Consider the following 14,536-nt stretch of genomic DNA (forward strand, 5'->3'; position numbering starts at 1 on the left):
TTGATTTCGGATGGTTCAGTAAATCGGGAGGCTTGCGAAGTCACGTTTCTGATATTGAGCTAGGACTGTCTGGGGTTAGCGCTATGGGTTGGCTTAGATAATCGGTTTTGTCGCTGTTCGGCATCACAACACGTGATGACATAGCTCAGGTTACTCTTACTTTGACCTTATCTTCAATTGGGTTGAACTGGAACAGATTTCCTGGTGAAATCCCTCAAATGTCAAAGAGATGGCCGAGGAGAGGAGCTCTGCACAACCAGATCAAGTATTTACTTCAGCGGACCGAATCCGGCAGTTGAACGAGGTGGACAAGGTAAGGAGGTAGCTCTGCGCGACTCTCAAGATAGACACAAACGAACCTATCGCAGCTGTCACAGAACCACTTAGCTAGCAGACACTGATCGCTCGCAGGATGTTGCAAAACTAATTCACTCCGCCGGTCTCGCTATCCAAGCCCTCACGAACGCCAGGACGTCCGATTCACCGGATGACACTTCCCTCGAGTCGCATAAAGCGCGGTTTAAAGAGGCCACGTCGCAGTACTTCGCTCTGCTTTCCTCAATAGATGTCAGATTACGTCGCCAGGTATACGCACTGGAGGAAGCTGCTATCTTAGCGCCAGAGTCGGCCTCGAGGACCGGTGATCTACCTGGCGCTGGCGCAGGGGCAACGGGTGTTTCGAATCCGTTGGATGTCAGCTGGCTGAATAGCAGGAAGGACACTGTAGGGAAAGATAAGGAAGCTGAGCTATGGGCTGCAGCGAGGCAGTTTGTGGAGCAACTTGGCGATTCCTCAGCTGCGAGCGTGAAGATGGAAGGTGGACACAAGATGGAGGTCGATTGAGAGGCCCAAACATTTCGAGGCGCCGATTGCTCAGCCTAGCTCAGGGTGATGAAGTTTTTGGCTTACAAGTCAAACTACGTCTTACTGGGGTCAATGAGTAGTGCTATATGATACCCACACATTCAATTGAAGCAGTTAACAGACCCGGCGTGATTTCATGGGAGAGTTTATTCGTCGAGGTTGAAAAGAAACGATACCTATTTACTTTCGTCTTTGCCAGCGATTACCGGTCTTGACACGTATGGCAGAAGCTTTAATGATACGAAATGACGAGTAACAACAAGGCATGCTCATGGTAACACGACAAAAGCACAGATGGTAGTTCGCAGTACTTAGAGAGCAATGGCTGGCTGATGCACTACCGCTGCATAGACCTAATCATCTCCAGATGCGCAGCCTTCTCTTTATTGGTTTCCGAAAGCGGTGCGAGGCCTGTATTTCTTATCAGCATCCATTCCCTTGGTTCCACCGTGACAAGAGAAGCGGCTTACTTCGAAGTTCACCCACCACATCCTTGGCCTTGCCAAAGTAGACCTCCTCTGCCATTGCAAGTCAGATTAGCATGTGGCGTGTCAAGACAGAACAGCTACAGACGTGACACATACGCAATAAGTTCCGCATCTTCAACTCCATATCCTCAACGAGCCTACCCACATTGGCGACATGGCTCGCATCCGACTCCACAGGCAGATCAACCTCCATCTGCCGGGTCATATTGCCGCTCAGGTCCATCTCGCCGAGAGCCTCATTCTCGTTCGCCAAGTGCAGAATCACCGTGCTCGTGAGCTTGTAATGAGACATGCGCGCCCTATCAGTCGCCTCGAAGACATGAATGCTGTCCCACTCTCCCGAGCTCTTCGCTCCTGGTGTAACACCTGTCCGCAATACCCATTAGCAAAGCCTATATCTCACCAGTCATCACATAGCAAAAGCCCACCTTTCTTCAAAAGGATAACGCCCGCAAACCCATCATCAAGATCCCAAAAGTAAACGCTGCCGACGCCACCCTCGTAGTACAGCTCCCGATACACATCAAAGGCCTCGTTAGCCGCAACCTCGAGCTTCCTCACCCGCTCGCTGGGGACCGTGCCGTCCTCCAGCGGCGGATCGAACTCATTGCTCCAAGGTGAGCGGTAGCTGTCTCCGTCCCGGTTGTAATCGCAGAGCAGATAATCGCGGTTCGTCTTCGGGCAGCGGCGGATCTCTAGGGGCTGGTCGACGGAGGAGAGGAGGTCTTCGGTCAGGTCCGGGACGATCGATGTGATGGACTGCAGATTCTGTTTCGTGTCGCGGGGGTTGAGGCGCCGAAGAAGATCGCTAGAGAGTGGTTGTTATGGTCAGCTTGAGCTGTTGTTGTTGACTCCGAGCGGGGTTACACTCCGCCGGCTGGGTCCTCGTTCTGAGGGGCCGAGATGTGGAATATGAAGTATATGATCGGTGGTCGAGAATTGAATACTTACAGCGCACTGTCAAATTGGATGTCCGCCATGGCTGTGAGGAGTGGGAAGAGTGTTGTATTTGTGTAGCTCTACGTGAAACCGGACCTCCCTCTTGACTTGGACCGACTAAGGTGCGTGCGCGGAGAAAGTGGGGGTGGCATTTAGGCTACCCCCTGAGCTTGGAGAACGCTCTCCGTGAACATACTATGGCCAACCCTTAGTTCAAAAAAGAGATCCGAGAATGCTATCTAACTTTGGGTATCTAGAGACAATGATAATCTTCCAAAAGTCGAGCTCAAGTATCCAAAAGTGTCCACGCTGACCCAAAATGTCAATCCTCACTGTCATCATCAAGAACAAATCTATTCCGTTTGCGAGAAGCATGACGCTCTGCGCTGCGATTGAGAAGTGTCTCGACATCAGGGAATTCAAGATCTGATTCAAAAGCATCTTGGCTTCTTTGTGATGAATAGGAAGGTCTTTCGGTATGAGGTTCCAGAAAAGACGATATCAACTTTTCAGGGGACATCAGTTCGGGAGTGCAATCGTCCACTTTACCGTCTTCCCGCACAAGTACATTGTTTGGCCTTGATGTGGCCGACTGCTTTTTCAACGACTGAAGCTTGTTCCCAGTCGGTCGACTGTTCTGCGCTGGAGGAACCGATTCGCGAGAGAGGACCGAGTCCTCAATCTTCTTGTTTGACTCCAGAGCCAACACTCTCTTATATCGGCTTTCACAATCAGCACTCACCTTACTCATTTTTTGGAGAGTGCCAATCATGCGGCAGGTCAAGGAACCATGTTTAACAGCTTTTGTCGGCCTGGGAATGGATTGCAGACGAGGATAGGCGTCAACACGTGGGTTCCGGATGAACTCTGGGCTAGTGCCACCTATATGACAATAGCGACGCTCAAGATCCCGTTGCTGTCCAGGTGTAAGGAGAACATCTTCCAGGGCGGGTACCTCCACAGGCTCTGGAGTTGGTTTGCGAACGGCTCTCTTAGTTTCTGCTTTCTTCGTCACTTTCCCAGTGAGACTGGACGCCTTTGCAAAACCAGTCTCGACGTCATCTGGCATATGGAATTTCTTCGGCGGCCTTTTTGGGGGCCGTGCTCTCCTTCTGGGCTCTGGTAAATCAGCCTGCGTGTTCTCCACCGGAATATCGATTTGCCTTTTGTCAGCCACAGGCCGAACTCCTGGGGGCAAGATGCGAGGGGATGTGTCGTCGTGAAAGGTGAAACGAGTGCCGCTGGCTATCATCTGCTGCATTTTCTCATAATTGTCTTTGGCCTTAATATAAGACTCCTCTTCTTTGCCCTGCATCAGAAGCAACACAATATTACCAGCTCTCTTACGACCAGTACGTCCCATGCGCTGAAGCATGCGGATGGGCGACGCCGAAGAGTCGTAGCAAACAATAAGATCGACCTCGCCAATATCAAGACCTTCTTCACCAATTGAGGTCGCCACGATAGTGTTATATGTGCCTTTCTTGAACTTTTGCACAATGCTCAACTGTGTCTTTTGGTCCATTCCCTCGGATCCTTTCGCACTGCTCTGCCCTACAAACACGTGGGGTCGGATCAGAGGCTCATACCGCTTCAGAACTCTGACAACCTCCTCAGCGCTGTCTCGAAAATGTACAAATATCATAATTCGTGTTGCTGACTGACTCTGGTCTCCATGGGCTGCTGTTCCTTCCCCGCGATCCATGAAGTGATTGAGCACAACCTGTTTGAGGTATTCTAATTTCGGATGGCCGATGAATTCTGGGTTCTTGGTCCAAGGCTGGAGATGGTTCATGAGTTTCTTGAAGCTTTCGTCCTGCACAATCTGGCGTTGATACTTGCCCCCCTTTTGGCCATCAGTGTTAGACTGAAAGTGCAAAAGGTGCCGATAGAACGGCGTGATACCGTGATACTTCAGGAGATCAATAGCGTGGGCCAGACTCGCGAGGACGGTGAAAATCGCGTTGACCTTGCCCTTCAACCCAAGGTTCGCATTCCTCCCTGCATCCGAACCCATCCATTGCTGACGGGCCTTGGTGAGACCGTACGCGGTGAGAGCCATCGGATCCCTTCCCCAGTAAGCGTTAAGGTTACGAAGTTGGTCGACAAGCGGCTGCAGAGTCCTTGTGAAAAGCTCCATGCACAGCACCATTTCATCGGAATTCTGGAACGTTTGCACCTCGGTGTCCCGAGCATGTACATACTCGCGAATGTCGAGAGACTGCTCGGTGCGAATCTCCACTTTGGCAATACCCAGGCCATCAATGACGGCTTGCACTGATTCCACAGTAGAACCTGGAGTTGCAGTGAGGGCGAGGACCCGGAAGCTCTTATTATACCGCTTGAGGAACTTGACCACTTCCACGTATGCATAGCCGCCAGTGGCACGATGAGCCTCGTCAACAACGAGCAGGACGACACGTTTGGGGTCGGCTATTCCGGACTTGAGATCATTGATGAGCGTTTGAGGGGTCATGAAGAAAACACGTTTGGCTTTCCATTCCTCTGCGCGAATGCCTGGCGCGGCTTCACCTGTCAGCATCGTTGTCTGTGATCGTGGGATTCCGGCCACCTGGAAGCAAGCAGAGATCTGCTGAGCTACCAGGGGCTTCGTCGGTGCTACGAAGATGATTTGAGCACTCTTTGTCCATCGATACCAATTGAGCATAATGGTCGCTGCGATGAACGTCTTTCCCAGACCTGTAGGAAGGGCAACCAGCAGATTATGGAAAAGACCTCGCTGTGCGATGTTGAATTGGTAGTCTCTCGTCTTCCCCAAATTAGTGGGGTAGACCCACGTGTCTATAGCCTCTTGATTGAGTTTGTGATGAGTAGGAGGTTCATTTTTCTCCGGCGGCGAGAAGATTTGCTCCCCTCTCTGCGAGGGGATGTCCGGATTTCGTGCAGCCATGTCGAATAATGTGGATTGCCGTAGGCCCAATGGGCGATTGGTGCTGAATTGGGACTGGACGGGTGGCCTACGTGCCGCTTGAGATGTCGTCCTGGGTGGCGACAAGGATAGGTCCGAATCGAAGGCATCATCTGGTATATCATCGAGATCGAATGGAACATCTGCTGCAGGCTCTTTCAGCGCTGCGGAAGGCGCGACAGCAGTCTGTGCTGCCGAAGACCCAGGTACCGTAGAGGGGATATTTCCCCCGTTCTCTTCCTCGAATGAGCGCAGTGATGCTGCAATAGCAGCCTCCATTTCTTTATCTTCGTCATGATACTGATCCGGTTGATTACCCGCATCAACTGTGGTTGTTGTAGGCTCGGGCGCAAGAGATTCGGGGCCAGGCTTCTTCCATCGAGGGCCACGAATCATCTCCGGGGGTGAAGGCGGCTGCGTCAGTTGTGTGACGAAGATATTCTCCTGGAAGTTGTTGCGCTTTGGTACAAAGACCTTGTACTTGGAGGTTCTCTCGACATCCTCAAACTGAACGCCGTTAACAGACCCTCGGTCGGGCGATTGGAACTCGTCCTCCCCAACGTCTTGATTTATGGATATATCGGATTCTAAGTCAAACAGATATCAGATCCAGGTCGTAAGCACATATTAGGTCGCGGGTAGCTTGCCTGCATCATCAAAAGCGCCAGCGTCTAAGCGCCGGCGCTTTGCTGGACGGTTGTTCGTCTGGGCTGATTCAACTGCATCGGGCGTCCCAGGGACGATAGCATCGTCAATCTCATCGTCAAAATAATCATCAGAGTCGTTACCAGAATCGGACATGTCGCGACTCGCTTGACTTTAACCAAATAGCCCCTCGTCGATTCTCAGGCTCTGTTTGGAGACAAGGCGACTACGCGACGCGGTGTCGCGACATCACGTGAGGCTAATTGACAGTCCACTTGGCTTTTTTGTCCTGTTTGCACTTGCACTCATCGTCTGGGTAGACACTAGTCTATAGCGCACGTCCTTTCGCTTCTGGGCTGTTAGCGTGGTGGAGGGAGGAGTCATGGAAACCGATTTAGCAGCTCCACTTGGGCCTTTCGATGAGGTTTGACGAGGAAGATTCGAGATACCTTATCCAAGGCAACAGTCGGCCTATTCATACCGGGTTTTATGGACCTCAATTGTCAGGGTGAAAAACTGAGGCTACTGACAGAGCAACGTCCAGGATCAACAGACACAGACCCCTTATTCGCCTCACAATTTCCATTCTGGTCAGAGATCACAGGCACAGAAGTCAAAATTGAAACCTGGTCCGAGTCAAGTGGCTTGGCGCTAGAGGTAGACAGGGCCGCACTAAGGAATCTGGTTATTTTAGGCACTCTTTTCCTTGAATTCTGACCCCAGATTCCACATCCACAATCTTCTCATGTCTTTGATCTTCTATTTTTGCTAATAATAATCAGCAAGGGTGGGTTTTCACTTTTCGGCTGAAGTTTGATGACATAGCAGCTGATCGAGGGATTCGCAAAATGATGGTTACACTGAATGAGCATCTCATTTATTATTTAGTCGAGTATCATTATTATGGCTATCACTGGGTAACTTTGGGCTATTGAGTGTCACCATATCACCCAAACAAGGTGGCTTGCTTCGGAAATAGCAGTCGGCGACGATGATCAGATCCTCCTTGGATCATTATTATTATGTATTACTGTTGTACTCTGTATCTAGTAAAGGCAAGCCATCGGCCGATGCTGCTGGAAGAATCCAGCCTAAAAGACGACAACCTGATTTTCTCCAATTCTTCAACAGCTTTGTCCAACCACGATCGTCCACAGAGCTAGGCTAATTGAGGAGATACTGCATGAAGCCTTGGTGACGCTGTCAGTGGATGGTTAAAGCACTCGGGATAGTCCTAAAACTCAGAAAAAAATTAATAGTAACAGACCAGAAACACTGAAACCCTACTAATGAGAAGGCGTAACGACAAGAAACCTGGGCGGATCACCAAGTGACAAGACTTGGAATTAGTCTAGTCTGTCCAATATCCACAGGTCACAGAGACCCTTCCCAGCAAGGTTTCATGGTCTGAGGGTATCATCTACTGTTATTGGTCTTATTTTATTACTCCTCTTTTCCCCCAACTTCTGTTTTCCCTCTTCTTCTTCTTCTTCCTCCTCATCAACAAACACCAGTCTCTCGTTTGTACCAACAATCTTCTTTTCTTTTTCTTGCACTGAGATCTCAAGTCTGTCGCTCCTGAATCTCTACAGTCAGTCTTAGTCAAAATGAAGTTCAACAACATCATCGCCGTCTCTTCTCTCTTGGTCCTGGCTACTGCCCAGTCCACCACTAGTAGCGCGGCCTCCACCACCGCCAGCCTGTCGCCCGAGGCCTCCTGCGCCGCCAAATGTGTGTTTTTATAGCTTCTTCTTGAATTATCCCATCACATAAAGCTAACCTCACGATTGCATTCAGGCAATTCTAATGACATTTGCTGCGTTGCTGGATGCTTCCACGTCCCTTGCCCTAGCGACCAGCAGGCCAACGACACCGTCAGCTGTGTTGCTGCGTGCCCTCAGGGCTCTGGCACTCCTAGCGACACCGACAAGTATGCCTCGTGCCAGAGCAGCTGCTACAGCAGCCACTTCTTCCCTGCGACCATGACCAATGCTGGCTCCACCGGCACTGGTGTCAGCTCTAACACCGCGACCACCACTGGCACTGGCTCCAGCAGCTCTGAGACTGGCTCTTCTGGTATGTTGCTGGTTCTATTCGGTCTGAAATGGCCCAAGGAAGTCATAGCTAATTGGACATTCTACAGGTTCCAAATCCACGGCCTCTGGCTCCGGCACTGCTACCAGCAGCGGCGCTACCTCCAGCTCTACTCACAACGCTGCTGCTGTTAACCAGCTGCAGCTCGGTGTCTCTGCCGCCGGTCTCCTTGGCTTCGTCCTTGCTGCCTGGGCTCTGTAAACGATAACCTGTTCTTTACAGACGCGGCTCATGGCTACGACTGGGTCCCAAATGGTAATGAATATCGAGACGGGAGTTAATAGGTTCACGGGACATGGGTCGATTGATTTTAATCCTCTTCATTCTCACTGAAGTACTAATAAGGATGCCACCTAATACTGTGCCATAATTGCCTTTCATGTGTGTAGTACTTTCAAAATATTTGAGATACCAATGCTAAATGCTTAATCATGAGTCTGACGGGCTGTCTCCTTCGAATCACAGTAGTATGAACGTTGACATTCACACGTGCACGGTTGCCTTGACCGAGTTCCTAGAGAACCAAGGCAATTGTCAAGGACGTTCAATTCAGCGCAGTCTGCCCAAGTGACCCATCATCCCGCCGGTTAACTTCTTTTGCGGAATATTCTCATAACCACTTACCGCTCGAACCATTTGAAATGTCTCCCAAGTCTCGGGGGTTTTGTCCTTCCCCATTTGCCAAATCCCGTCCTTTAAACCGAGGCTCTAAACCATAATACTATGTGAGTGTCAGAGTACATGCCTGCAATGTAATCGAGTAGATACCAGAGTTGAATGACGATGGATCTACACCGTAGACCGCGGAGATCACCTAACCGATAAGACTGATAAGGTGCGCGTCAACTCCCCGCTTAAACGCGTCAATCACACCATAAATGGGAAACACAACCATATCTTCTCTTCCGATACACCAAACTATCCACAGCCTGACACCTCAATCACAAAGTCCCTAGCAGAGAAGGATATCTCTTCCTCTCCTACACTACACCCATACACAACCCCACCTCAACCAACACAAAAACCCATCACCCCAAAAGTGGGAAACGAAAAAATGGCACCCCCAAAAGACTTCCACCACCTCTACACCTCGATGGCCGCCTTCGTCACATCATGCATGTCCGCCCACGACCCCTCCCACAACCCCGCCCACGTCCACCGCGTCGTCACCCTAGCCCGCACAATCCTCGAGAAGGAACAACTCGCGCACCCCGAAATCACCTACGACGCGGACGTCGTCAAACTCGCCGCCTTGCTGCATGATATCGGGGATAGGAAGTATCTGACGCAGGTTGCTGCAGCGACATCTGCGGCGGGGGAGCAGCAGCAGCAGGAGGCGGCAGTTGATCCGGGCAGGATGGTGGAGCAGGCGCTGCTGGCGCATGGGGCGGACGCGGCGCTCGCGGCGAGGGTGCAGACCATTGTGACGCATGTGTCGTACTCGAAGGAGGCGAAAGATCCTGCGACGGTGCGGAGACTGATCGACGAGGAGGGGTATGTGGAGTTGGCGGTGGTGCAGGATGCGGACCGGTTGGATGCGCTGGGGGCCGTGGGGATCGGGCGGTGCTTTACGTTTCTGGGGGCGCAGGGAAAGAAGTACCTTGGTCCTGGGGAGCCATGGGATATGAATAATGCTATAGCTCACTTTCAGGAGAAACTGGTGCGGTTGGAGGGGATGATGAAGACGCAGACGGGGAGGGAAATGGCTCGCGTGCGGACACAGCGGTTGGTCGAGTTTCGCAAGTGGTGGGAAGAGGAGATGGAGGAGGCAACCCATATTCCTTGAGAAAGGACATTACAAGTTAGACGATGGTCGCAGCTTGCCTATATACACATATTCCCAAGGCTTCTCCGCAAGTGCATAATAGACCAAGCAATTCATTCCATAGATCTCATTCTGTCTATCAAATTTCAATAGAGGTACAGTATTTGGGTATTTAATATGTAGTTGCAAGAGTATCAGGCACAAAGCAAACATCCAGAACCAAAGGGAGAGTCATGGAAACCCAAGAAGGTATCCTGGAGCCAGAAGCAATCAAAAACAGAACCAACCGTGTAACAGACTCCAATAACCTCGAAACTGCCAGATTATCTCGTGCTGCTCTGCATGTATGGATTTCTATCAATTGGCATGAGCAGGGGTATCGAGAACGAACGCCAAAATCAGAACAAAGTCTAGAACTATGTCAAGCTGCTCGGAAGCGGAAGGGAAATAAGTTACTTCAAATAGCATGGTAAGGTCTGATGTTGAATTTCAGACCCGGTCCCGAGCAAAATCCAGCACCTCACAGTCGTCTTCGAAGAAGCCGTCGTCGACACCAGCGCCAGGACCAGCGGAGACTGCCGTGGAATGTCTCTTCTTCCTGCGAGTGGTGATAACAACCTCTTCAACATTGCCGGTGCTGTTGCCCAGACTGATGAGGTTCTCCATTTCTCCCCCGAAGCCGTGCTGTTGTTCGTGCGCGATATCGTCATCATCGCCGGTGCCGCCACCGGCACTGAATGGCCGCACGTGAAGTTTGGTCAGCGAGATGCTGTCGCCAAAGATCCACTGGCCGCCCGGGCCACACGTCAATGGATCACATACTTCATTTTCATTAGAGAAAACGAAGAGATTGACTCTGTGATCGGTGTGGAAGGGCTGGTAAGGTGCGTTCGTCTCGATCTCGGCCTGGGAGAGGGGCTGGCACCTAATCTTTGAGGTAGTGTGGGGTCGTGAGATTGAAGACGGCAGGGTTAAGATGGCAGAGACAGTGTGTTCATGAGCGAATGTCCCGATCAGCAATGGACCGCATGGAGTCTGAAGCTTCGCGGGCAACTTGTACTCGATTTCCTTGTTTCCAATAACCGACTGCAGCTGGCGATTCTTCTGAGAAGAAATGGATCGTTTGACCCGGTACAGCCGGAAGAATCCATTGTCTACCACGCCCAGGAAAGGCTGCCCTTTGTTCGAGATCCAAACGACACGAGACGCGGCTGGGTCACGCGCAAGACCGGAGAGGTGCAGTCGATTTTCACCAGCGTGCCGGAGAGTATTGACTGTACCAGTCGCTGCACCCATCGATTTGCTAAGGCCAGCAGCAACCGCCCTCCCACTTCGGACTCCAGCTGCGGAGGGAATTGCGAACGCACCGACTGCAGGAAACGCAGAGCCCGCGGAAGGAGTGCGGCCTTTGACAGCAGCCAGAATAGGCTGCGTTTTTCCACCAACGAGTTTAAACGCGGCGGATAGCGGATTCGTCACAGCCGCTCTTTCAGTCGCTTCGTCCGTGGGGGAATTGTTGGCTTGCGACTTGTGGGGTTGAGGACGAGCTCGTCGGAACGGAGGCCACTGGAAAGCACTGCGAGGAAGGTCAAAAACGTGCACCGTACCCTTGCGGGTTATCACTGCCAGCCGATCTCCGGATGGAGGGGACCAGATCACATCGACAATAGAAGACGTAGTAAGACGTGCGAACCGCGCAACTTGTCGCACGTTGGCTGATGGCGTTGTGGAGTCCTCGGAGAGGAAGACCCCTGCCCGACAATGCCTGGCTTGCATCAAGTCCCAAACGTACTGGACATCCCCCTTCTTGCTCGCTGTAAGTAGCATCAAGCCATTAGGGGAGAATGACAAGAAGCTACATCCATTAGGGACCTGGAAGGTAGCGATGGGGTTGAGCATAGCATTCCTTGTCTCGCCGCCATCATCGAATCGTCTCAAATCCAGTATCGAGACAAAATCGGGTTCTGCAGGCGATGTCGTCTGAGTTTCCTGGGCGTGTGTCGGCGGGAAGAGACTGTATCCTTGTTGCGGCAAATCCATAAAATTTGGAGATCGCCGCGAGGAGGTGGTCTGAGACTGGTCTTTATTCCAATAATTGTTCCAAGCTTGAAGTCCCTGGTCACCCATCCAGCGGGCACCACGTACCAKCTCTTGTGTGACACCCCTTGCTACTTTGTCAAAGAGACTTTCGCCTTCGCCAACGTCCGTTGCGGAGGTGACTGGCGGCTTGGCTGGAGGACTACGCGTCTCGAGCCCGAAAGCTTTGCCCTGAATAAGTGAGGCAGGCACCGTTCCACGAATAGATGCCCTATAAGTTGAGGACGGTGGCACTATGGCTAGCCATCGTCCTCTAAGCGCCAGCACAGGGTAATCTGAAACGGCAGAACCATGTGGGGAGTCGTTCCGAGATGCATCCGGATCAGTTGAATTGGATGATGTTGAGTATCGCCGAGCCTCTCGTGTCTGTACACTTGTCCAGGTTTTACCCAAGCACTGGTATGCACATGACGGTGAGAAGGGATTTATGCCGTATACATACACCTCCCCGCTAACGCCGGATGCCAACACAATATGGTTCCCGCTGACGAGCAGCTTTAGATTCCCAGTAGGAGATGGGGCAAGAGCAGGCAATCCGGGAATGTTCTCAAAACAAGGAGTAGGTTTCGTGGTGAACAGTGTTGCGATCTGCTCTCCGCTCCTGAGAGAGTAAATCTCGGCTCTGGTTTGGTACAGTTTCGGCTCATCCTTGCTGACGCGTTTCTCACCCGGCGGAAGCCTTCCAGTCTGACTAGGTGGTATCTCATTTGTTTCCGAAGCAGCAGAAGATGTCCGGCCTTCGTCTTCACTCGAGGCACAGGGTCCGTGTATTATGACGGCGACATGCGGTCTCGACGAAATGAACGGATCGTTCGATGAGGTAGAGGCTAAGATTTTTGCCTCTATCACCCGGCCTCTGAGCCCACTGAGCTTTCCCACTAAACGCGTTTTGCGGTCTTCAATTGCAAGAACGTCCAAGGCCCCATCAGTGCCAACAAGCATCACGGTGCCACCCATCTTGGAGGACTTGAACGCTGGACCGGACAAAGTGTCAAAGCCACAGAATGAGTAACCGTCATCTCCAGCTGTCCGGTTTGAACCAGTAAATGGAGGGAGATCAATATCCGGTGCACCGTAGAAGTGAGGTTGCCGCAGATGAGGCAGGGGGATATGACCATCGTACGGGCCACTCAGAGAATGGCTCTTCTGCCTGTCTACAGATTGCTGCCTGGACAAATTGCTGCTCAGGTATCCATTACCGTAGCTCAAGGGTCTCCTTCKAGGAGGGGGAGAGGTTGACGACGGTTGACTAAAACCACCTTTATCTAGGTGTGTAGGGAAGCTAAGGGGAGACCCGCCTGCGAGCTCCTCAGGAATGCCATCATTTGGAGGACTTTTCCCATATGGAATTGATTTTGCCCATGTTCCCGTACGGATGGCAAGATCATTCTCCGTCGTTTCCGTAAGAGACCCAAAAGCGTCTGGAACGGCCGAGGCAACCGGATTACTAGGGGGAGCTGACGGAGTATCTGAATAAGACGCTGGTTCAGCTAGCACAGGCGCAGAAGTGTCAATCCTGTTACATCAAGGGCAGATTTTGTCAGTTTTAGGACGCTTATGGCCTGAAGAGGAGTGATTTTCATGCATACAGGTCATCAGGCGGAGACTTGGCTACCGCTTTGGCCCCTTTACCTCCTTTGCCGTTTTTACCCTTTTTCTTCGTTTTTCCAATATTGTCATTGTTTTCGGGACTTGGCCGAGAAAATTCTGAAGGAAGGGGGATCAGATCGCCTGAAGCCCGGCCCTGCTGGCGAAATAAGTCGTCCGAGGCTGCCGGGGGCATTCAACTGGAAGGAGTGCCTCAAGGAGGCAACAGAGAATCTCACTAAGGAGACCGCCCTCAAGACCTCTGATAAGGTCTGAGAACGGGTGTTCAAACAATGACGTTGACTGGCAAAAACGATCGATGAGCTGGGAACCTATCTAGAGACTGCCTGGAACCTTGTGTACAGAACGCTTGTCAGCGTGAGTCATCGCAAGAAGCAGTTGCGGGCTCTCATTGAAACATACTATCGTTTATTGATTGGAGTGACAAAGACCTGAAGAGGAAGGACGGAATAAGTTACTGCACTCTCCCTGCTCGAGTGCGGAGCTGTCGCGAGAACCAGCGTACTTGGGGATCTGTACCCTTAGATACGCCTTGTAGATGCGGGATTCAATATGACTCGGATGCCAGACTTTGTTCTGTCGTCCAAGCCTCCAAATCAGTAATTATCTCCAGTATCTCTGAGCTACCGTCTCGTATGGCCGCTCCAAAACTCAGGACTTAAGAAAAGATATCAGATAGTTGTTCAAAGAGAGATGTAGAGCAGGTAAACGGTTCAAGAGAGGGGGAGGGGGAACTCATGCAGGTCAGGAGTATAGGTAGATGACATCTCTCCATGGTAGGCTGACTGTTCATACGTAATTAAACCAAAGTTTACCCGTTATCTGCATCAGCTAGCTCCTTATCAGTATGGAGTAAGGTACCTATCTGCCCGCCCCCCTACTTTCAGCTCCGTCTCTCCGTTGGCACCCCTCACAAACCAAGTCTCATCTACAGTATATATGTACAAGTTGTTGAAATCATAAGGTATTCAGACAGGGCCTATACTTCAAAGTTACAGAGTCCCTCGCAGACTTCCTCAACAGCTGATCTTGGTATAACTGCCTGTGACTAAATATCTGGCACGAGGTACCGTATCTTTCCTGGTAACGACAATACAAACAACCACC

General features: G+C 51.3%; 6 protein-coding genes across 6 annotated transcripts; 3 read left to right on the forward strand and 3 right to left on the reverse strand.

Moving 5' to 3' along the window:
• Positions 1 to 229: 229 nt before the first annotated feature.
• On the forward strand, positions 230 to 843 carry Asppvi_003505 (mediator of RNA polymerase II transcription subunit 11; the record flags this gene model as incomplete). The annotated part of the gene is made up of 2 exons (XM_043299468.1): positions 230 to 313; positions 412 to 843. 2 exons carry the CDS (start codon positions 230 to 232, stop codon positions 841 to 843), a joined length of 516 nt encoding a protein of 171 aa, XP_043155403.1.
• Positions 844 to 1,201: 358 nt separating this feature from the next.
• cap2 (F-actin-capping protein subunit beta) lies at positions 1,202 to 2,332 on the reverse strand (the record flags this gene model as incomplete). The annotated part of the gene is made up of 5 exons (XM_043299469.1): positions 1,202 to 1,275; positions 1,335 to 1,382; positions 1,449 to 1,718; positions 1,781 to 2,160; positions 2,304 to 2,332. 5 exons carry the CDS (start codon positions 2,330 to 2,332, stop codon positions 1,202 to 1,204), a joined length of 801 nt encoding a protein of 266 aa, XP_043155404.1.
• A 281-nt stretch (positions 2,333 to 2,613) lies between these two features.
• On the reverse strand, positions 2,614 to 6,021 carry mph1 (3'-5' DNA helicase; the record flags this gene model as incomplete). The annotated part of the gene is made up of 2 exons (XM_043299470.1): positions 2,614 to 5,807; positions 5,916 to 6,021. 2 exons carry the CDS (start codon positions 6,019 to 6,021, stop codon positions 2,614 to 2,616), a joined length of 3,300 nt encoding a protein of 1,099 aa, XP_043155405.1.
• Positions 6,022 to 7,472: 1,451 nt separating this feature from the next.
• Positions 7,473 to 8,160, forward strand: Asppvi_003508 (uncharacterized protein; the record flags this gene model as incomplete). The annotated part of the gene is made up of 3 exons (XM_043299471.1): positions 7,473 to 7,596; positions 7,663 to 7,941; positions 8,009 to 8,160. The coding sequence occupies 3 exons, from the start codon at positions 7,473 to 7,475 to the stop codon at positions 8,158 to 8,160; spliced, it is 555 nt and encodes a 184-aa protein (XP_043155406.1).
• An 853-nt stretch (positions 8,161 to 9,013) lies between these two features.
• Positions 9,014 to 9,745, forward strand: Asppvi_003509 (HD domain-containing protein; the record flags this gene model as incomplete). Its single annotated transcript, XM_043299472.1, has 1 exon — positions 9,014 to 9,745. One exon carries the CDS (start codon positions 9,014 to 9,016, stop codon positions 9,743 to 9,745), a length of 732 nt encoding a protein of 243 aa, XP_043155407.1.
• A 468-nt stretch (positions 9,746 to 10,213) lies between these two features.
• On the reverse strand, positions 10,214 to 13,604 carry Asppvi_003510 (uncharacterized protein; the record flags this gene model as incomplete). The annotated part of the gene is made up of 2 exons (XM_043299473.1): positions 10,214 to 13,337; positions 13,411 to 13,604. 2 exons carry the CDS (start codon positions 13,602 to 13,604, stop codon positions 10,214 to 10,216), a joined length of 3,318 nt encoding a protein of 1,105 aa, XP_043155408.1.
• Between the last annotated feature and the right edge of the window lie 932 nt (positions 13,605 to 14,536).

The sequence above is a fragment of the Aspergillus pseudoviridinutans genome (assembly GCF_018340605.1).
Source record: "Aspergillus pseudoviridinutans IFM 55266 DNA, scaffold_2, whole genome shotgun sequence".
Classification (NCBI taxonomy): Eukaryota; Fungi; Ascomycota; class Eurotiomycetes; order Eurotiales; family Aspergillaceae; genus Aspergillus; species Aspergillus pseudoviridinutans.